General features: G+C 39.6%; 1 protein-coding gene across 1 annotated transcript; it reads left to right on the top strand.

Annotated features, from left to right (window-relative positions):
- The first annotated feature begins 494 nt into the window (after positions 1-494).
- Positions 495-16,194, top strand: LOC100017060 (butyrophilin-like protein 2). Its single transcript, XM_056826085.1, has 4 exons — positions 495-546; positions 4,714-5,199; positions 11,237-11,521; positions 15,142-16,194. The coding sequence occupies exons 1-4, from the start codon at positions 495-497 to the stop codon at positions 15,174-15,176; spliced, it is 858 nt and encodes a 285-aa protein (XP_056682063.1). The 3' UTR covers positions 15,177-16,194.
- Positions 16,195-23,191: the final 6,997 nt, after the last annotated feature.

Genomic DNA, 23,191 nt, shown 5'->3' on the forward strand with positions numbered 1-23,191 from the left:
AGAGGTTAAGTTTGAATCATTAGCTTATTATTAGACACAGCTTTGCTCTCCCTTCCCCCTTCCAATTTCTCCCATAAACCTTTAACTGTTTTGCTCAAGTGGAGGATATTCGATTAAATTTTTATAAATTGGGAGTTCATCTGTTTATCTTGGGGCATTCCCTTTGTATCTAAGCAATAAAGTCATGTCTATCTGTATCTTAACCAGGCCTCTCTAATTATTTGAGTGATTAAAGGGGGTGCATCTTGCTATATCAAGAAACCCCAAATTCCCACTCTACACATTCCTTCCCTCCCTCGCCCCCCTCTTCCCTGTTCCTAGATTTAGAAGACATGAGTTCAGTTTTTTCTCCTGACACCTGTGGGGTTTGGAGCACTGGTGACTGTTGGTACAGGGCTACCCCAACCCTATTTGAGGATGACTGTGATCATTTTGACCAAAGTTCTCTCTTGTTAAAGCAGATGCTCTGCCTTTCCCCCTGTGTTGCTTTGAGGATGGCTTCCTTTCTGGTGATGGTCAGCATACTTCTACTCATTCAGCATGCAGGTGAGTCAGTTTACAAAAAGGATTGTGGGTATTCCCTAAGCTAGCTTCCTTTATCTGAGCATGGAAAGGTTTCATTCCCTATTCTACTTGTTTTTTAGAGACCCTCTCTGGACAATTATGTCCTTGTCATTCATTGTACTTCAGTTAACACTTTGCTTTTTAGGCTTCATAAACAGGCCCATGATGCTATTATTTTGCATCAATGAATAGTATAAAAATTATAAACACAAATCAACCAACAAAAATTCTCATCTGTAGAATTTAGATTGTTTACATCCTAGAAGTCTCTCTTTTTTTGAGAGACTGTTTAGTTCAGGTATTTCACTTTATAGGTCAGATTTAGAGAACTGGAAGGAATCTTGGAGGTTATTTAGTTCAGTCCCTGAAGGTTTTTTGGATGAGGAAAGGAAGTCTTAGAGTAGCATTCTGTTTCTGATTACTGAGCCTTTACACACATTGTTCCTGATGCCCAGAGTGCAATTCTTACTCACCTCTGGTCTTAAATCCATCCTTTCCAGCTCAGTTTATGTACCACTTCCAATGCTGATCCTGATCCCCCTAGTTGTTAGTATTCTCTTCTTCCTTAAATTACTATGTTTAACTTATCTATGTACATGTTGTATTCACGCAATAGAATGTAAGCTTCCTGAAGGCAGGGATTATTGAATTTTTAAAAATTAGAATGCCTTGCACAAGGTGTTTAATAAATGCCCTTGTTGGGTTGGTTCGAACAGGACCATCTAAGGTTTCACAGGTAATAAATAGCAGAAACAGGATTTGAATCCAGGCCCTATAGCTTCAAATATAGTATACCTTCCACTAAATCATGGTGGCCTCACATTGCAGAAATTTCAAGGGGGGAAAATCCTTTTAATTGCAGTGGCCATATTTTCTAAACCCAAAATTTAGACACATAGTCTGACAAGGACTATTGCCTTTAGAAAGCATTGTTAAAACTATATACAGAAATATCATAGCTATATAATGGACTGAGATCCACTTCCCAATAAATTAATGATCAACTGCTTGAGTCAGACTTGTTTTCTTAAAATAGGACTGTCCTGGAAAAGCTCACCTTTAGTCACCATGCTGATATCTAGAAAGCATGGGTGGGGGGAATTCAATGCAATGATCTAACTTATAAACAATCCTTAATCATATTAATACTCTCTATGATTTCCAGCAGCTCTACTTGTCTTTCCAAGGTCATGGAAGGCAAATTTAAATCCAGATCCAATATAGTTTAGACTGCAGATCTACCCTTTTCTTTAATAGAGAGCAAAGATTACTCAATTGCATATGCAAAACAGGGACAAGAAGTAGCAAGTCCATAAAATCAATTATTTATAATTTGTGGTCTAGAACCCTAAGTATCCTTTATATGAATCTGGTCCAATCTATGTGCTACCCCCAAAGTTTCACTTTCTCTTTGGCTTATGTTTTTCCTATCCAGAGTTCTTTTCAGGAAATTTCGGAATATGTCTCAACTACAGTTCAAATCTAGTTGTCAAAATATATATAGATAATAGAGGCTCCAGATTCCATGCAAACACAGAGAGTAACCATGTTTATGTTGAACATAGGACAAGCTTTATTCTACATCACAGAAAATGTAATGGCAGGATCTATAGCAGTCCATAATAATCAAAACAATTTTTCTCTCTCTCCAGTGAGTTCCACCTTTCTTCCAGGCCCTTAAGTCCTTTAGCCTAATAATACTACCCTCCAAAGAAAAATAAGAATGGGATTTCTAGAAAGCATTACCAGAAAATAACAGTGATTCTCATTTTCCCCTAAAGCCATACACACATACCTTGAGAACATGGACTCATCCACAAGAAAAATAAACTTTAATTTGCCAGAGGCATCCTTGCTGCCTGGAGAATTCTTGCTTATATTATTTGAAAGGAGGTCCTAGAGTCCACATTCTTTGGCCCAGTCTCAGAGTGTAAATGGTGTACCTTTTCAGCTTGAGAGACCAGAGCTATGGTCAGGAGGACCAAATGACTGACTGGTGAGAGTTTCTGAATCCCAGACTCCTGAATAAAGGAAAAAAAATTCCTGGGAAGTTACGTCCAAGAATAGATCTTTTTAGTGAGAGAAGGATAGATTTCTTGGACAGGTCCATCCTTCGAGGCTAGTGTTAGCAACTTAAAACTCAAGAATTCCAGAGTTTAGCTTCCTGTCTAGAGGAGGAGAAATCCTAGTCAATATGCCTCTTGCTGGGGGAAAGAGATCTCATATATAGCCCTTGAAGTAGGAGTAGCAGTGAGGGACTAGATGGGGGAGCAAGGAACTTGAATACATAATAAACGCTTTTTTGGACTGATTTTATCCTTCACTATAGTTTGAGTTATTTAGGCCATGCAAGTCCTTCAGGAAGAGGTTGCTTCTCTAGCAAGAAGGAAACTCTGGGTGAGGACAACATGAGATAGAGAGAATGTGATTTGGGGGGGTAGTAACCCCCCAATTAGTCCTGAATCATGTAAATTCAGAATTTGGGGTGTTAGATCATAGATTACATATGGAAATGGACTAGAGCTGGTTCTACCCAGCTTGGGAGAACCAGCTAGTAACTTCTCAGTGTAAGCATTTACACTTTGAAAATTTACAAATGCTACAAATCAGGGTCTTGACTGATCATTTTATTCTTGTCTAGACTAGGAAAGTGATAGAAAAAAGGTTAATAATGTAGATTAAACTTGGCTTTTTGGATACCCCGTGTTAATCATTTAGCAGCACACTCCTGGTTATTTTTTTTAAAACCCTTACCTTCTGTCTTGGAATCAATACTAAGTATCCAAGGCAAAAGAGCAGTAAGGGCTAGGCAATTGAGGTTAAGTCATTTGCCCAGGATCACACAGCTGGGATTTGACAGGCAGATTTGAACCCAAGACCTCCCATCTCTAGGCTTCTTTATTTACTGAGCCACCTACTTGCCTTATACTCCTGGTTATTTAACAAGTTAAAGAGATGGGGGTATGTCAGTAGTTGGAAGGAGCATTACATTACATTACAAAATTCTCTAATTACATTAGAGAGACTTCAAATATTATCATGAGAAAAAGGCTAACTATAATAATAGCTAACATTTATATATCACATTTGTGTCAAGGATTTGTGCTAAAACTTTATGATTATTATTTCATTTGGACTTTATATTAATCCTGGGAGATAGGTGCTCTTATTATTATTATTTTGTAAATGAGGAAACTGAGGCAAACAGAGGTTAAATGACTTGTCCAGAGTCACACAACTAATGTAAGTGTGTGAGGTTAGATTTGAACACAAGTCTTCCTGACTCCAGGCCAAGAGTGCTCTTTCCACTGAACCACCTAACTGCCTCATTATCCTCATCAAAAATCAAGCTTCTTGGAATTTGTGCAAAATTGTGCCTGTTTCTGTGGAGTCCTAATTTCTGGGAACTATCTGGCTGCACTTCCCAGAAAGCGACCGAATAAAGCTTCAGGTCTGTTGGCAGAATCTCCCCTTAAAAGACCTTTTTCAGATCTCTTTCAAATCATAAGTCTGGTACAATGTGGTAGAAAAGGAAGGATTCTTGGTTCTTCACTATTTACCAGTCATTAAGTCATTTATTGTGACCTAGCAATCGCTTCACTTTTTTTACTTCATTTTTATCATCCATAAAAGGCGAATGTTGGTCTAAATTCTAAGATTCTTTCCTTCACTAAACCTTATGTTTCCTGATGATATATAATTTTTTTTGGCCCCATTTCACATTTAGCATTACCCTTAACTTCAGATAAGCCAGAACTTTCTTTTTCTTGGTGTTTTTTAATTCTCATTTGTTCCTTAATTCTCAGTATCTCTGAGAAAGTAAGCTTCCCTTCCTTTATTCTTTCACTTCTCCCTCTCATAGTACCCAGACTCCACTGTTCCACCAAATAAAATTTAATAGTCTTTGAGGGCACACAAGTGTCCTTTTTAGCTATAAAATCCCGCCATCTTTGTCATTAACTATCTGTGGGATTTCACTTCCTTTTTCTGAAAGGAAATGAAAAGAGAGGGATGGGGTGGGTTGAGAAGAAGTGGAGTGGAGTTCAACTAAAGGCTGTAAGATTCAGAAATGCCAATGCATTTCATTTACGGGTCTGTTAATGACATAAAGTCCAACCCCTTAGTGCTTGCAGCTATAAATCTCTAAAGAGCTAATAACTGTGTTCGGAGAGATTCAGAACCATGTATTTTGTATTTTACTTAACTTTGTCTCCATCTTTGATGTTTCAGTGGCTATTGACGAATTAAGGGCTCACCCTTACTCTGATGTTACCTTGCCTTGTCATTTCTCCTTTGTGAAAGGCACAGACAAGCTTGAATTTACCTGGGAAAGAGAAGACATCAGAGAGGAATTTGAGGTAGAAGATGACAAGGATTATTTCCAGTTTTTCAGGTTCTATGATTTTTTTGAGGTTTTCTCAAAAGTGGTTTACCAGTTTAGAAATAACATGGAGCAACTAGAGGAGCAGAACTCCATGTATGAGAAAAGAGTTTCTGTGAATCGGGCAGAAATTTCTGAGGGAATCCTGTCCCTCTTATTAAAAAATGTGAATTTCCAGGATCAAGCTATCTACAAGTGCATGGCTGTCTCGCCAATTGGAAGGGGTGAAAGCAAAATTAAGCTAATCGTAGAAGGTAAGGGAATTACCTAGCATTGTAGTTAATTTAATAATAAGCCCTAATGTTTAAATAATGTCTTAAGAATTACAAAGTGGTTTCCCTATGCTGTTTCTCTTGAAGTTCATAACAATCCTGTGTGGTAGATGTAATTTTCCTTCCCATTTTATAGATGGGGCTACAGATGCTGAGAAAGGTTAGCTGTCTTGTCCAGGGTCTCACAGTGTTTGAGACTGGATTTCAACTCAATCCTTCTGACTCCAAGTCCATCACTATCCAATATACCATCTAACTGCCTCTAGAAAATTTCTGAGTGTGGTTTCAAGCTTTGACTCTGGTCAAATTTTACTCAGTTATCTATGAGTTTATCCTCATCTCTCCGGGACACTCAAGGTTCTAGAACTGAAAGGAATCTTAGAAGCTATTTGGTGCAACTCCTCAGTTTGCCCAAGTTTTCACTGCCAGTGGACAGTAGAGCCCTGGAACAGTTCACACCATTTGTTGCCTCTTCACCTTCCTCCAAACTCAGCATAAGTATATTTTAACACTTATTTTCTGTCTTAGAATCAATACTAAATATTAGTGCTAAGGCAGAAAAGTGGTAAAGCCTAGGCAACTGGAGTTAAATGACTTACTCAGGGTCACATAGCTGGATCTTTATCTGCCATGCCACCGGTGCCTTTCGATATTATATTATTCTCTATAGGTTCAAGGGCAGCTAGGTGGAGCAATGGATAGAGCATCAGGCCTGGAGTCAGGAAGACTCATCTTCCTGATTCGAATCTAGCCTCAGACACTAGCTCTGTGACCTTAGGCAAGCCATTTAACCCCCTTGACCTCAGTTTCCTCATCTGTCAAATGAACTGGAGAAGGAAATGGAAAACCACCCCAATAGCTTTGCCAAAAAAATTCTCAAATGGGAATACAGAGAGTAATAACAACAAATATAGGTTTAAACCCTGCTACTGCCATTTGCTACTTTGATTTTTGCTTCAATGGAATTTTTCCCATACTGCATTCAAACACTGAGATTCTCTACCTATGCCAATATTTTTTTTCCTTAAAATTCAGGCTTGAATTTTTCTAACGTGTAGAATCAATATTCTGTCCCCCTGAAGCATCCTCCTTGGATGTTCCATTTTGGTATAAAAGAAAAGAAACTTTTGTTTTCTGGGCATCTATCAGCTTCCTCGTTTGAGAAATGAGTGGAGATGCAACTGGGTCACCTCTAAGCTTCTTTCTTCCTTTAGATTTCCTATTGCATTTCTGTCTGATGTGAAAACAGCTTGTAATCAGGCCCTTTTAAAAATGACCTGCCGGATAGACATCCGAGAAGACTTGTTTTATAAGGGCTAGTTAGTCATTTTCAAATACTTGTAACATGAAAAATGAATCCTTGTTTCTATACATCATCTCTCTCTCTAGGGATATGGACATACATCTTTTTTAATATAGGCTTGTTACAGTTTTTCCTTCAATGGGATTTTTCCCTTACTCCATTCAAACAGGGTAGCTCTGTGGTACAGTAGATAGAGCACCAGGCCTGGAATCAGGAAGATCCATTTTCCTGAGTTACAGCCTGGCCTTGAACACTCACTTGCTGTGTGACCTTGGTCAAGGCATTTTATTCTGTTTGCCTCAGTTTCCTCATTTGTAAATTGAACTGGATAAAGAAATGCAAACCACTCCAATATTCTTTGTCAAGAAAATTCCATATGATGTCATGAAGAGTTGGATGTGACTAATCAACTAATTGGACAGCTTGGTTGCACAGTGGTTAGAGAATGGGCCTGGAGTCAGGAAGATGAGTTTGTCTGGCTTCAGACATTTACTATTTGTACAACCCTGGGCAAGAGTCACTTAATCTTGTTTGCCTTGGTTTCCTCATCTGTAAAATGAACTAGAAAAGGAAATGGCAAACCACTTCACAATCTTTGTCAAGAAAACCCCAAAAAGAAGTCACAAAATTTTGTATATAAATGAAAAATGACTGAACAACAAAAACTAAAAACAAAAAGTGTGAAGAGGCTCATCCAGAGCTGCTTGGCCAAGAAATAGTGGTTTCTTTTGTCCAGGGTAACTCACAAAGACCACCTCCTTAAAGTGTAGAGAGGAGCTTGTGAGCTGGATTGGTGGGCAAATACTCCAAACAATGTAATTTGGGCAATTTGAATTATAAAAGTATAAAGTCATTAATTGTAGTGCACACTGGCTTGTCTTTCCATGGATCAAGGCTGGTGCTGGGATCCCAGGGGCCCAATGACTCAGTTGCCAGTGCTTGACTTCAGCTTGTATTTTCTACTGTCAAATGAAGTACCCACCGGTTCCAGCTCATAGACCACTCTCTGCTCATGTGGGATCCTCTTTTTCTCTCTGTTTGCAAGAGCTGCAGACCTCAGTCTTAGTCTGTTCCTGAGTCTCAAAGACACCAAAATTCTCTGAGTTTAGTTATGTAAGAATGAATGAATTTTAAAAAGTTTATTTATTCTGTACAAGCACTGGGGATATAAAAGGAAGAGGAAGACAGTCTCTGCCTGAAAAAGGAAGACAAGTCTCTGCCTCCAAAAAGCTCAAATCCAGATAAGAGGGATGCCAGTTCTAGGCTTCTTATCAGAGTCTGAATTCTGAAAATAATGACTATGGGGCCAGACAAAAGTTCCAAACAGCTTCATTCGAGTCAGATTTTTATAGAGATATTTCTGTCAAGTCATTGCGTCCTTACATCATATTTAGGGGGCTTTTCTTTCCCACAGAATATTGTTTATGAAGAGGCAGTACCCAAACCATTTCTAGGGCTCTTCTAGAAACCCAAGCAATCCAAGGGGCCAGAGTTCATCCCAGATGGCCACCTGCTGCTCAGTAAACAACCTTGCTGGGGCCTTCTTCAGTGTAAGGAAGCGTCTCTGTGAGAATTGTTGGTGGCTCCTTTCCACCTGGGTCAGACCGACCCAACAAGGGACACATAGGAGGGTTCAACTGCAAATCAATTGGATAGGTCCATTGGTCCTTAAGAGTAGTGGCCAAGCAGATGACAATATGCCTTTTAAAACTTTATTTCCATTTATAAAGATCTGTTTCTGCCACTGAGTGGTTTGATGGTGCTAAAGACTCTGGTGGGGAGAACTTTCCTTCCCTGGGACTTTAGTCGCTATGCCTGAGGAGGCAGAGGCTACAGAACTTGCAGAGGCTTTTGCTGGTTCCTTGTCCACAAAGATTGCTTCCCTGGATGATGCCTGTACCCTAATGGGCTGGAAGAAGGGCTGTCAGTCTGGGTTGGAGGTATTTTAGTCAATTTAGAATATAATTTCAATGATGATGTACTGAATACAAATACAATACATTATCCCTGAATACAACAGATGTCTTGACATTTACCCTGAATCTTCTGTAAGGTGCTCAGTACAATGCTGGGGAGAGATGACTTTGACAAGACTCAATCGATGCCCTCAGGGAGCTTCCAGTTTGGTAGGGTATATAATAATCTACAGTATTATTTGGCAAATGCCCTAGAACATTATAAAGCAAAGAGCTATAGGATGTGAGGAAGAGAAGGTTAGAATCAGGAATGGCCTTGCAGGAAACATGCCAGCTCTTCCATGAAAACTCCCTTGATCCTTTTGGTAAACAACAATCCACCTCCTCACCTTCCCTTTCCCAACAACTTTGAACCTCAAAAAGAACCTGATTTGTTCCTTTTGTATATACTTGTCACATCTTATTACACTGAAATTATTTGTGCATATCCCTTACCCACCCACTAGATTGTGACACCGCTATTTAATTTTTAATCTCTCTATCCCCAGCAGAATATTGTACACATAGTAGATGTTTACAAGCTAGTTGACGTTGAATGTCAGTGCTAGACAGAACCTGAGTTCCTATATATTTCAGTCTATTCCTTGTAGAGATGAGGAGACTGAGACTCCAAGAAATAATATGAGCCATCCAGGATTCCGTAACTAGCCTTAATTTAACTGTAAACGTCTCTGGGGCAGTGGCTCAGCCTAACAAATCTGCATCTTCCCTGTAGCCTTTACCATCATGCCTCGCACATCATAGGCTTTCCCAAAATGTCTGTTGAACTCAGTTGAGCTTCCACCATGTTTAACAGGGCATCTCACGGACTTTCAAGTCCTCTGTTTCCTCTAGTGTCCTGTTATGATTATTGTAGCCTTTAACAACCCAGAACTATTTTCATTGACTATTTGTGCTCTAGTTTGGCGGGGGGACTGGCAAACTTTTAAAAACTATATTCAAACCCTTCAGTGGAGGGTGAAATAGCTATTCCTTTCCTTGGACTGGATGGAGGATTTGCTCCAGGGTTTGCTGTTCCTGGCAAATGATGCCGGAGTTGGACAGCTGCTATGATTCAAATAGCCAGACCTTCTGGACCTCTTAGCCACCTGCCCTAAACTTGTTTGAGGCTCCATGTAAGACCTCTAGGAGCATCCTTCCTGAAGCTGTCTCTCTAGTCATGCTTCCCTTATCCTATTACCCAGCTAGTGAAGTCAGTTTGAACCTGCCCCCATTTCCCTTTCTATTTCTTCGTACATAACATTTTGTGAGAGGGGCCAAGAATGAGAGGAACATGGGCTCTAATACCACTTCTGACACATCCTATTAGGAAGGGCTCTGAGAGGTGGCATGTTGCATAATGAATAATAATAGCCAGCATTTATGTTGCACTTTAAGTTTTCCAAAGCATTTTTAAACATTATCTCACTTAATCTTCATAGAGACCTTAGAAGGTAGGCAATATTATTATTCCCATTTTATAGATGAGGAAAATGAGGTAGTCAGAGGTTAAATGGCTTGCCCAGTATAATACAACTAGTGTCTGAGATCAGATTTGAACTCAGGTCTTCCTGACTCCGGATCTAATCCTCTATCCACTTTACCACCTGGCCACTTAGGCTAGAGGGCTGACCTTGGAGTCAGAATGGCCTGCCTCTGATGCAGGCTAGTTGTAGGATGATATGACAAAGGCAAGACTCAGAGACTAAAAGACTATTCACACCTACATCAGTGGAGGGAGTTTCCACGCTGGGATAGGCATTGAATTTGTGATTACATTGTCACAGAGATCTCTCAGATGAGGAAACTCCTTCTCTGCTTCTTCTCGGTAACTTTATAGTCTTTCATAGATCACTGAGGGTTTAAGGGACTTACCTGAGGTCGTGTTGTTGTGGGGGTGAAGAGGTGCACCCCTTGGATTCGGGAAGGATACCTTTCTGCAAGAATGCAAGCCCCCGAAACTTAGCTTAAAAATAAAAAGAGAAATTTATTAATTTAGAAAGTAATATTGAGAATGGCCAAGAGGATAGCAAGGTGGACCAGCAAGATGGAAGGCTGCTCCCAGAACCTATCAATTCTGGGGATTTTATACTCTTACAATAGATGCTGTGTCATGATGTGGACGTGACTCTAGAGTGGTAGCCACTCAGTTTGGGGTCTGCCTGGAAACATAGGGAATGACCCTCATAAAAGATTCTTTGGTTTTAGGGAACAGACAGAGATGTCTGCGATACAGCCTGAAAGAATCGAGGTGTAGCCTGGAGGTGCATCTCTCTGTCCATCTTAAATCTAAAGGAGGACAATCATGTCAGGGTCCTATTGGGGTCATTGGATGTTTTAGGCTAGCAGTCACAAGGATGTAAGGGAGCAAAGGAGTTTCCCTGATAATAGTTTGCCTGAGTTTCTGGGGGTGCAGTGCCCATGTCACTGTAATCAGCATGAATCCGAGATCAAACTGGAACACAAGTCTTCTTGGCTTTCGGTTCATCTCCTTATTTGCTACATCATAGTCCCCTTCTTTTCACACAGGGCATGAAATGAAATCACAGATAAGGACAAAAAGAAAGCATTTTTACCAAACCTGTGTTTTATTCTCCATTATGTTTCTACTCTCAGGAAACCAATGTTTGATTACACTGTACAAGGGGTTAACATGAAAAGTCAGACCAAGATTCTTGTTTAGCCCCTGAACCTCTCAGGGCAGTTATCACCGGGACTAAAATCAGGCGGCCACTAATTGTTTTGTTATTTTTATAACTAGATTCTGAAGAGCCCCAGGTGGAATTCAAGCAAATCGATGATGAAACTGTGGCCACCTGCGTCTCCACAGGCTGGTACTACCTGCCAAATGTGACTTGGCTGGACAGAGGAGAGAGGGATTTGTCCAATTACAGCACTGTGGAGATCTATGAGGAACAGATGAATGGTGCCCATAGAGTGTTTTCTGTCTTGAAATACCCTGTCAAACTCAATGAGAAATACGTTTGTCGCATAATAGAGACAGATGTGAATTTTCAACCGTTTAGGACAATCCGCAAGTATCCCAGTAAGTGAAACTGTGACTAAAGAGACAGTGAAGTAATTGGTAACTCACCACTAAAAAAACCATCATTAATCACAATTTATGGAATTTCTCTGTTGGGAATTCCAAGCCACTTTGGCTGAGGGGAAGGAGGAGTAAGGATTTTAAAAAGCAAGGAGAAAATGTTTGCTATTTGATAGAAATGGAAGATGGTGGGATAAGGAGGAAAGGTGGAATATCTGAACATTCTGAGGTATTGAGGTCAGGCCCAGTGCCCCTCTTGTCCCAAGTGCTTAATAATTTACAGTCCAGATTATACATAAATCAAGGTTGTACTGGACTGCGGCAGGGACCATCTACCCATGTTGCTAGTAAATATATTCATTCAATAATCATTTATCAAGTACCTACTATGTAGCAGTCAATTGTAATAGGTGCTGTGGTTAAAAAGCAAAATGAAAAATAAGCCTTGCCCTCAAAAGGCTTGTATTCAACTGGAGGCATACAACATTCACACAGAGAGGAAGTACATAAGGCTTGAGAAGGGAGAGGGCACTAAGGACAAGACTTTAGGTAGGTGGCAGCACCTGAGTTGAGTCTTGAAGGGAGCTAAAGATTCTAAGAAGTGAAGATAAGGGCATTGGAACAGCATGTGCACAGACAAGGAAGTGGGAGATGAAATAGAAAGAATGGGAACCAGTTCGGTGGCCCCTTTGCCTAAAATGAAGGAGAATAGCATAAGATAAATCAGAATGACTGCATCCACCAGATAAATTCCAATCCCCCTTAGTGGTTCCAATAGCGCTTGTTCTCCCCATGTTCTATGGAAATCCAAAGTGTCTTTAAATATTGTTTTATCTTTTTTAAAGAAAATGTGATATATATCCCACTCCCAACATTTTATAGTATTTTAATTTTTAAATTAAGATAAAAATCAGTAGACATTTGAGAAATATTGGGGGAAATTAATTTTGTTTCCTTAGAAACTGAAGAAAAAAAAGCATCATTTTATGTCATTTTATACTGTGTTCTTCACTAAAACCCCTTTGTGGCATGGAGTGACCATGGGTTCTCGGAGATTATGCCAGCGAAATAAAAAGTCTGGCAGGCCCAGCCTAGTTGAAAAAGCTATAAGAAGGGATGCGATGATTGACAGATTATCTATCATCTAAGGACCAGCCTGATTAAGTGATGAAGGCTGCATCAGGATGACTTTTTCAACCATAGAAATTCCTAGGGATCTTCTCCTAAGTCATCAGAGGGTTGCAGTCTGCATCAGTGGAGACAGTACTCTCCCTGGCAAAGTCATAGATCTTGGTGGAATGAAATCAAATTAGAAATATGTACCAAGCACTGATGGAGATGAAGCCATATCTCTGTCCTCAGAAGCTTACATTCAACTCAAGACAATTATATTAGCTCCCTAATCAGAGTAAGTACTAGATATTTGAAAGTTTCTTTTTCTTTTAAAACCCTTAGCTTCTGTCCTAGAATCAATACTAAGTATTGGTTCCAAGGCAGAAGAACAGCAAGGGGGCTCTTCTAGGCAATGAAGGTTAAGTAGGTGGCACGGTGGAAAGAGAGTCAGCTCTGGAGTCACGAGGGTCTCAATTCAACCTCAGACGCTTGCTAGCTTTGTGACCCTGGGCAAATTACTTAACCTTGTTTGCCTCAGTTTCCTTATTTGTATAATAAGCTAGAAAAAGGAAATGGCAAACCACTTCAGTGTCTTTGCCAAGAAAACCCCCACATGGGGTCATGCCAAGAAAGACTTGACTGAAGAAATGACTGACTGAAATAAATTATTTGCTAATATGTACACTGGTGCATGCTGACTAGGGGAAAAAAAGGTTTAGTAGGACACATTATTTTGTGACCACTCCATTAATTCTGGGCTGTAGTCCAACACTGTAGCAGAGAATGAGGTCCTGGGGCATGAAGAACAAAACACAATGTTCTGCAGTTCCTAAATAAGCTTTTGCTTGACAGTTTACTCTCTCTTCTCTGTTGATTACCTCCAATTTGTTTGATTGTAGACATATGTATTTTTAAACCCTTACCTACTGTCAATATCAGTTCTAAGATAGAAGAGTGGTAAGGGTTAGGCAATTGAGGTTAAGTGACTTACCCAGGTCCTCCTAACTCCAGGCCTGACTCTCTATCCACTGAGCCACCTAGCTGTCCCCTCTATAGAATTTTTGTATGTTGTCTGTCCCATTAAGTTGTGAGCTCCTTGAGAGAAGGGACTGGGTTTTTGCCTTTCTGTCCCTGGCATTTAGCATGGTGCCTGGCACATACTAGGTGCTTTACAAATTGACTATTAACAGACCATCTACCTTTCAAGGAAGCATATTCTACTTGCAGATTGTTCTAATTCCTTGGAAGCTTTTCCTTATGTCAAATTTAAATCTGCTTCCTTGCAGCTCCTATTGTTTTTCTTCTGTCCTCTGAAGCCAAATAGAGCAATTCTAACTCCTCTCCATGTGTCAAATATTTTAAGATAGCTTCCGTGGCTCCCTTGAATCTCTTCTCTAGGTTAAGCCTCTGCAGTCCTTTGAATGAATTCTCCTAGGACAGCAATTTTGAGGTTCTTCACCGCCAATGTCTCCCTCTTCTGGATTCTCTCCAATTTCTTAATGTCCTTCCTGAGATTTGCTATTCTGAACTGAGCCCAAAACTCCAGGTGTGTTCTGACCAGGGCAGAATGTCCTGTGACCATCAGTGCTTTGAAGCTGGACCCCATGTCTCTCTTCATGCCACTAAGAGTGTGCTAGCATGTTTCGTTGGGATATTACATGGATCAGTCATACTTAATATCCAAATAAATAAAAAAATAAATAAATAGTAAAATAAGTACAATAATAATAAAATGCCCAGATCATTCCCTCAGCTACTTCTCCAATTCTGTTCTATCCTTTCTCAAAAGAGAAGAAAAAATTCATTTTTGGGTCATTTACTCTCCCCCGTCTCTCAGCTTGGAAATAACTAAACAGTTAAAAACAATGTGTAGTCTTTTGGACATCACTAGAGAAATCAGAATCTTCCTCAGGGCACCTGGTTCAGTCTCAGGAAAAGTTAGATATAGACGTCTTCAAGGAATAGCTAATTCATACTTCTTGTTCAGTTTGATTTTCACTCTTACATTCATCCAACAGTGAATAAAAACCTCCTAGATCTTCTCACTTGCCTCTTTACAATCTACTCATTTGTTGGTTCTGACTATTAATTGTCACTTTTTGCCAGTGGTTCATCAGTTCCACTTTACTTTCTTTCCTCTCTATTACACCCTCATAAATTCAGGCAGCATCTTGCCTTACAAATTCTAGAGCACCAACTTAAGAAGAAGAGGGCTTACTGATAAACAGAAACACAGAGACAGTTTATATAGACGTTTTTTTGTCAAGCAAGGGCTTCTCTAGAGTGGAAATGGGAAGGGAGCGGGATACCTGGGAATCTAAATATAACCAAAAAACAAATTAAAAAACAATACTAATAAAAGGGCTTCCTGCTATATGGTGTCTATTAAAAAAAAGGATTTTATTTTGATTTTTCTCTCTGGTCTCCAGGAGTGTATTCAGATGAGAAGGGATTGCCTATAATGCTAAACTTCTATTCCTTGAGTTTTTCTTTTTTTCCTTTTTCAGGAAGAAAGTTTCATCGAATGTATGATTACTATTAGCAACCTGAAGAAAGCTCACGGAGGATCTTCACCCTTTCCTTCTGGCAGTCAACCTAGTTCCCTTTTCCCAGAGGCAACATCTTTTTCAGTACCAACATGACTCTCCAGCCTTCTATTCCTTCTTATCAGCTGCCTTCCCACACTCAAGAAATCTCTGCTCCAGTCTCCTGATCAATTGCTGTCTATTCCAACCATTTTTTAAGAGGCACCTTATCAATAGTTCATGTTATACTCCAAGAACTTCTCTTTGTCCGCCATCTTGTACCCTTCTCTTAGCCCCTGCCTCTACATTCCAATTCTCCTTTATATATTGTCTTCCTCCTTTAGAATGTAAGCTCCTTAAGGATAGAAACTGTCTTGCTTACTTGTATTTGTAGGAGTGCTTAGTACAGTGCCTGGCACATACTAAGTGCTTAATAAATGCTTTGTTTATTTATCTGTTTTCCAACTATGGAATTGCTAGATGTTGCAGTGGATATAGTGCCAGTCATGGAGTCAGGAAGATTCATCTTCCTGAATTCAAATCCATTCTCAGACACTTACTAATTGTGTGACTAAGGGCAAGTCACTTCACCTTGTTGGCTTCAGTTTCTTTATCTATAAAATGTACTATAGAAAGAAATGGCAAATCACTCCAATATCTTTGCCAAGAAAATCCCAAATGGAGTCTCAAAGAGTTGGTCATGACTGTGAACAACTTTACCTACCTATCAATCAATGTAATCCTACTTAATCTTTCCATATTTTACCTGTTTGTCATGCAAAGAAGTAAATTGGCAACAGGTATAGTCTTCAGATTATTGGATACAACCATTTGGTGCCTATTGGGGATCTCTGTCCCTGTATTTAGTGATGAGATACACCTTTGTGTTCTTACAAATGTAATTCCCTAAGTCCATGATGGCTAACCTATGACACATGTGTCAGCACTGACATGCATAGCCATTTTTGATGATATGCGGGCTTGGCTAGGGGAGCTGCATGCTTGCAGCCATGGCTGTTGCCATGCCCCAGCTCAACCTGGTGGGGGGTGGGGGGTGGGGGGGAGGGGCTGCTCCACACACTGGCCATGGGGGCAGGAGGCCAGTGGCAAGCAGCAAGCACCAGGTGCCTGGGGCATGTGGGGTTCCCATGGGGACAGGGAGGAGGAGTGTGCATGCAGAAGTAGTATGCTTGGGAAAGGTAGGCTGCAGGGCTGCAGTCGATGCTCTTGCCCCCCTGCCAGCCAGCTGTGGAGGGACTGGGCTTGGCAGGCAGAAGACTGGACAGGGTTCTAGCCCATGTGCAATGGAAGTGTGCCTGGAATCAATTACCAGACACTTTTAGCACCCTGAAAAATATAGCAATGGCTTTACTCACAATTTTTCCCTCTACATACTTTTGTGAGACCTTATTCTCAGTGTTAAATAATATTGAAACCAACAAAAGAAACAGATTGACTGATGAAGTTAGTAGCACTTGCTTGGGCTTGAAGTATACAAAATACCAACCTTCAATTGAAGATTTAGCCAATGAAATTCAGCAACAAAAAAGTTACTAATAGGCAGATTAGTTAAAGAATTCCCCCTCCCCCTCACTTATCTTAGTTCATGGCACTCCACACAAGTGAAATAATATCAAGACCAACAAAAGAAACCGACTGACAGATGAACAAAGAAGTCACTAAGCAGGTAAATTAAATAATTAGTTTTTGGTGTATTAAATGCAGTTATATATTACAATTATACATTTTTGTTATTTAAACTATAAATATTGCAAAATTATGTTTTTTCTCTCAAAGTGTCACATCACCTGAGTTATGCTCAGTTTTTTGGTGAATTTTGACACATCAAGCTCCAAAGGTTGCCTATCCCTGCCCTAAGTAAAGCTTAAAAGTCTTAAATGGGAAGAAATTAAATTGAATAATAATTAAAAGTATTTTTGCAAGAATTTCTTTTGCAAATTTTGATGCATTTCTTTTGTGAGATATGTATGCTGTTTTGACAGGGTTTTTATAACAACCTAGTCTAATGGAGCCTGTGTTTGGAATCAAACTGGTGGGATTTGAAGGTCAGTTCAGTTGCTCCTTGCCCAAGCAGCCTCAGACAGGTCACTACATTTCCCTGGGCCCTTAGTTTCTGCTTATATGAATAAGGGAGATGAACTAGATGACCTCCAAGGTCCCTTTTAGCTATAAATCTATGAACCTATGTGTAGTACTAAAAGATGTGACTTCTGAGATTTCTCTTTTCTCTATCTTGGTATTGTGGAAATCCTTTGAAGACTAGGAAGATGCACCATGGAAGGAGAGAAGTCTTCCTAAGAGGGTGTATAGCTGAGAAATGAGTAGCACAGACCACACCAATATTTCATAGGATCATAGATTTGGAGACAGGAGAGATCTTAGAGGTCACATAGGCAAATTCCCTCATTTTATAGGTGAGGAAACTGAGTCCAAAGATGTTAGGTGATTTGCCTAGAGTCACACAGTTAGTAAGTGTCTGAAGTGAGATTTGAACTCTGCTTTCCTGACCCCAGGTCCAGCTGTCTAGTACATCCCATTACTTCTCAAAACAAAACATGGATTAGCTTTAATTGGCTAAAGTCTATGTCTTAAAAATTTTTTCTACCCCTTTTAAATTTCATTTTCCAGATCTCCCTTGGCTCCTAGCCTTTTTCTGCCCTTTCTTTCTCCATCTCTCAGTCTCACATTATATATAGACTTCCATCACTCATTTCATTTTTCTTTCATCCCAAAGGGAAGGATAAAACAATATATATATATATATATGTATGTATCAAAAGAGGCATACAGACAGACATCTATCATTCTATCTCTCTATCGTCTCTCTATCCATCCATCCATCCATCCATCCATCCATCCATCCATCCATCCATTTAAATCCATCCATTCTATCCATTTAAATAGCTAGCTATATTTATTAGTGGTAAAGATGGTAGGAGGCAAGTAGAAGTTATAAAAGAGGAGAGAAGATGGGGAATGGTAACTGAAGAATCATCATGGGTGCAGGGATATTGTGTCTTTCTTGTTTTACTGCCTCCACAATTGGTGGGGTCATTTACACACTGGAGGTATTTAGTATCATTTGACTGTAGAAAGCAAATACTTTAATATTAATTTAATAAATGTTTTATGTCTAGCTTTCTGTCTTTCTATTTCTGTCTAATCTTTTCATACCCATCTTGACTGTGATACAGGAACTTCCGATATTCAGTGGACTCAAGTTATGTTAAATATGTACAGCTCATTCTAATAACTCTACAGAGAACACAAAGGAAAACTAGGAAACAGGCATCATGGGGTTGGAGTAAATGATTTCCAAGATTCCTTCCAGCTCAAACATTCTTTGACTGGGAAACAAGAAGTCATGTAGCTAAACAGATGTTTGACTTGCCACATTCCTGAGGTCAGTCTTATTCAGTCCAGACCTCTGAGGTGGGAGTGGGGGAGAAGGAAGGAGAAAAGATTTGAGTCTAATCTAGGCTAATTAGACTTCAGGAAGTTAACTAGTTCCTGAAGTGTTACCTTGCTGTTCAGATGGCCAGAAATGACCCCTACAGGTATCCAGTCCCCCCCCCTCCAAATCCACCCTCCCCCTGAAGTTTAAATTGATTTAGCAGTTTAATGTTCAGGGGACCACAGGGCTGAAAACCAAACTGGGCCCACATAACTTTCCTTAGAGAAACCCCTACTGGATCCTGGAGCCATCCCAATCTCACCACAGTCCTATCCAAATCAATTGTTTTCTTTGGAAAGGGTTGCCATTTTAGGTTTCTATTCCCAGAACACTAAATCAGATGGCTCTTCCATGAAGAAGCCTTCTCTTCTTCTCTGGAGGAAAATAAATAGAAGCTAAAATGAAGCTGGTGAAAGACTGGAAAGAAAGCAAGGTTAGGGAATGTTGGATATTTGCTTTTCATTTTCCCACTTCTTTGAATCATTCTATGACTTCTGATAGAGGGAAGAAAAAAATGGAATTTGAGGTCAAGAGAAACTAAATTAAGGGAAAGGGAATGAAATTTGTAAGATTAAAAATTAATATCCAAATACCCCAAGTATTATATTTAATAAGATTTCTTAATAATAACTTGAGGTGAAGGAAATTAAAAGCTAGAGCAAAGAGGGAGTTAACCCAGCTGCCATCGCGAGAAAAGAGAGAGAGGGTGGGAAAAACATCCAACTATATACAAAACCTGAGAACCTCACATGATGAAGAAAGGAAAGGAATTCTGGGGAATGTAGTCCTGGGGTACAACATTCTAAGTATACATTTCCCCTGTGATCCTTTGGGAGACTAGTGTCCCCAATGGTCATGTAAACATAATCAGCTTATAACGTTAACTAGAGGTATTTACAATATTACAGCTTCTAAAGGGAAATTACAATAATATGGGGATAAGGGGGAAATAAAAGAGAAAAAGAACAAAACCAAATGTTAGGTAATTAGGGGTAGTCCCCTTTTGGCATAAGAGCATACATTAAAAACAAATGCATTCAACCCCCCATAGTTCAAATTCAACATAACTCAAAGTCCACTCTGGATCTTTTGGTGCAGTGTGTGGTCTCTCAGGCTAGAGCAAAGAGGGTGCCATCTTCATGGCACCTTCTCCAAAAAGTTCGCCTTCTGGATTCTGGGAGGTAGTCTCTTGTTCCAAATTAGGCTCAAATTCAAATCTAAGTTCACAACAATAACATAGTCTTCCCCCCCGAGGGTGATAATAAAACAAATTCCATACAGTAGCTACCCTCATTGTCTGTTCTAGCTGTCCTCCATGCCAGAAATGACTCCCTCCTCAACTCCATCTCTATTTCTATTAAGGCTCAACTCAAGGGCCACCTTTAACATGAAACCTTTTCTGATACCTCAACTGTTTCTGCCTTCCTACCCAAAGCACTTTATATCTCATAGAATCAAAGATCTAGTATGGGAAGTGATCTTAGAGCCCATTTAGTCCAATGTCCCTCATATTACAAATTGGGTGACTGGATAGAATGTATAGGTATTTTGCTTTTCTATCCCCAGTGTCCAGAAAACTTCCTGGCATTTAGTAGGTGCTTAATGACTACTTCTTAATGGATTGCCTAAGGTCACACATTTCTCTGAAGTGGGCTTTAAACCTGGATCTTCCTGACTCAGCAAGGTCAAGTAGGTGGGATGGCTAGATGGTGCAGTAGATAGAGTACCAAACATGGAATCAGACACACCTGAGTTCAAATCTAATTTCAGATACTGACTAGCTATATGAGCCTGAGCAAATTACTTTATCCTGTTTGCCTCAGTTTCCTCATCAATAAAATGAGCTGAAGAAGGAAATGGTAAACCACTTCAGTACTTGGCTAAGAAAACCCCAAATGGGGTCACAAAGAGTCAGACATGACTGAAAACAATGAACAGCAACTTCCAGACTCCCAAATTTAATGTTCATTTCTCTGTACCAAATTGACTTACATGTAGTTTAAAGAAAATCTATTTTGTCCATATGCATTTTATTCAATACCCCCCTCCCACATACACACAACCCTCCATCACCTTTGTAAACTTCTTAAGGGCAGAGATTATTATTATTACTTTTGCCTTTATAGCTCCAGCCCCTTAGGGCCTGGCCATAGTAGGTGCTTAATAAATGCTTTACTGATAGATTGCCTAAATGGCAAGTGACATCATATCCAATCTGTGGCTCCAAACTAGTTTCTTCATGGAGATTTAAAGAGGTCCATGGACTTTAGCTAACTGCTCGTTATTAATATTATGGTATTTAAAAATTATTCCTGGAATATTTGCAAGTCAGTAGAAATTCCGTGAAACATTATGAACTCCGAGATGGTCTGCAAAATAAAGGAAGCATGAAAAACTAAAAGAATTCCATAGCTAGGTTGTGATTATTGAAACTTTGCCCCAGAGCACAGAAAATTTGAGGGCACTTGTACTTCCCTAAGCAGAAAAGAAACAAGCCTTGTACTCTGCACACAGCCTGTGCAAAGGTAGAGAAATTTGTGAGCAAGAAAGTCAGTTTAATTGGACTTCAGTGAATGAAGGGGGAAAGAATAATATAGATGAAAAGATAGGTTGGCATTAGGTCATGAAAGGCTTTAAAATCAAAGCTTAAGAAAACAGCAGCCCCAAAACACTTGAGGCTTGGGTCAGAGTCTCCCTACCTCCTAGGAAGCAGAGACCAACTTTAATATAAAGTTCAAAGTCAAGAAATAGGCTGTAAAAATGAGCAAACAAAAAAAGAGGGGGGGGGGAGTGTAGTCTTTTTCAATCATCTGATTCTTTGTGACCCTTTTGGAGTTTTACTGGCAAAGGTAATGGAATATTTGGCATTTCCTTCTTCAGCTCATTTTACAGATAAGGAAACTGAGGTGTTAAGTGAATTATTTAAATTGCAAAGTTTAAATTCCTTTTGAGAAGAATTTTAGGTGAAGAAGATGCTACCTCTCTGAATCCAGAACTGAACTGTTGGAGAAGCCACCATGAAGAAGCCTCCAGACCACAAGTTGCACAAAATTGAACTTTGGGTGTGGTTGATTGAACATTTATTTGTATGTATACTTTTATGCCAAAGGGGACTGCCCCCTAACGGCTTTTTGTCAATGTGTTCAGAAATTATTGGTTTTATTCTTTTTTCTCTTATCCTCACACTATTGTAATCTTTTAAGTTTATTATGTTTTTATGATCCTTTTGGGGAAAAATTAATTTTTCCACAAATGATCACACGGGGGGGGGGATGTAAAAAATAGACTTGAATACAGGACTACAATCCCCATGAGCCTCTGCTCCACTTCCCCAGAATGCCTTGTAATCTCACCTGGGCCGAGATCGAGAAGATATTTAAGCAAAGGCTTTTGAAGGGCTCGGGCGCTTTTGGACTTCCGTTTTTGGAGCAGAGGCGTCTCTTCCATGATGTGAGGTTATTTTGTCTAGGCCTCTGGCCTAGGCACATGTTTCTTACTTGTATATTCTTAATCTTTAACCTTTAATAAACCTCTAAAAAATATATATTCCTTGCAGAGAGAAACTAATTTCTACCTGCCTCAGTCTCTCCATCTCCCCTAAATTTTAACTGTTACACCAGAGTCACAAAGCTATTAAGTTTTTAAGACCAGATTTGAACTCAGGAAGATGAGTTTTCCTGACTCTAGACTGGTACTCTATACATTGTGCCACCTAGATGCCCAACACAAAAAGAACTTGACCATAAAAATCTACAAAGGTGATGCCAATTGATGAAGTGTTTTTAAATTTTAAATAGAAATTTTACAATTGGCTCAGATCCAGCAGATTTCAACAAACCTCTACATATGGGACTAGACCTCAGTAAAGAGAGAATGCTAAATATATAAATCTGGTATTTCTTTTCATAGGAGTGATAATTAAACCCACAGGAGTCCATGAGGTCACCAAGAGATAGAGTATAAATAAAGGAAAGTTCTTGACTTAGGACAGAGCCGTGGGCCTCACAGGAAAGGAACAAAAGATGGTAAGTGATCCAGGAAAGGAGATTAATTCTAATTCTAATGCTCCTTCCACTGTCATGTTTGTTGTTGCTTTTCAGGCATTCTGCAATCATGTCTGACTCTTCATGACCCTATTTGAGTTTTTCTTGGCAGATACTGGAGTGGTTTCCTATTTCCTGCTTCTGCTCAGCTTTTACAGATGAGGAAACCGAAGCAAACTGGGTTAAGTGATTTACCCAAGGTCATTACTAAGGGTCTGAGGACCGATTTGAAACCAGGAAAAAGAGTCTTCCTGACTCCAAGTCTGGTGTTCTATTTACTGAGCCACCATTTCTAAATCATTAACCTTTCTAATGATTATAGAGAGGCAATTTTCTATACGATTACAACTTTAAATCTCAGGTCTAGATCCAAAAACATCTTTCCATGACATGTTTTTTTAAAAAACTCTTTTGTCTTTGAATCAAAACTAAGTATTGGTTCTAAGGCAGAAAAGTGGTAAGGGTTAGGCAATGGGCGTTAAGTAACTTGTCCTAGGAAGAGTCTGAGGTCAAA

This window comes from Monodelphis domestica, chromosome 4, assembly GCF_027887165.1.
Source record: "Monodelphis domestica isolate mMonDom1 chromosome 4, mMonDom1.pri, whole genome shotgun sequence".
Taxonomy (NCBI): domain Eukaryota; kingdom Metazoa; phylum Chordata; class Mammalia; order Didelphimorphia; family Didelphidae; genus Monodelphis; species Monodelphis domestica.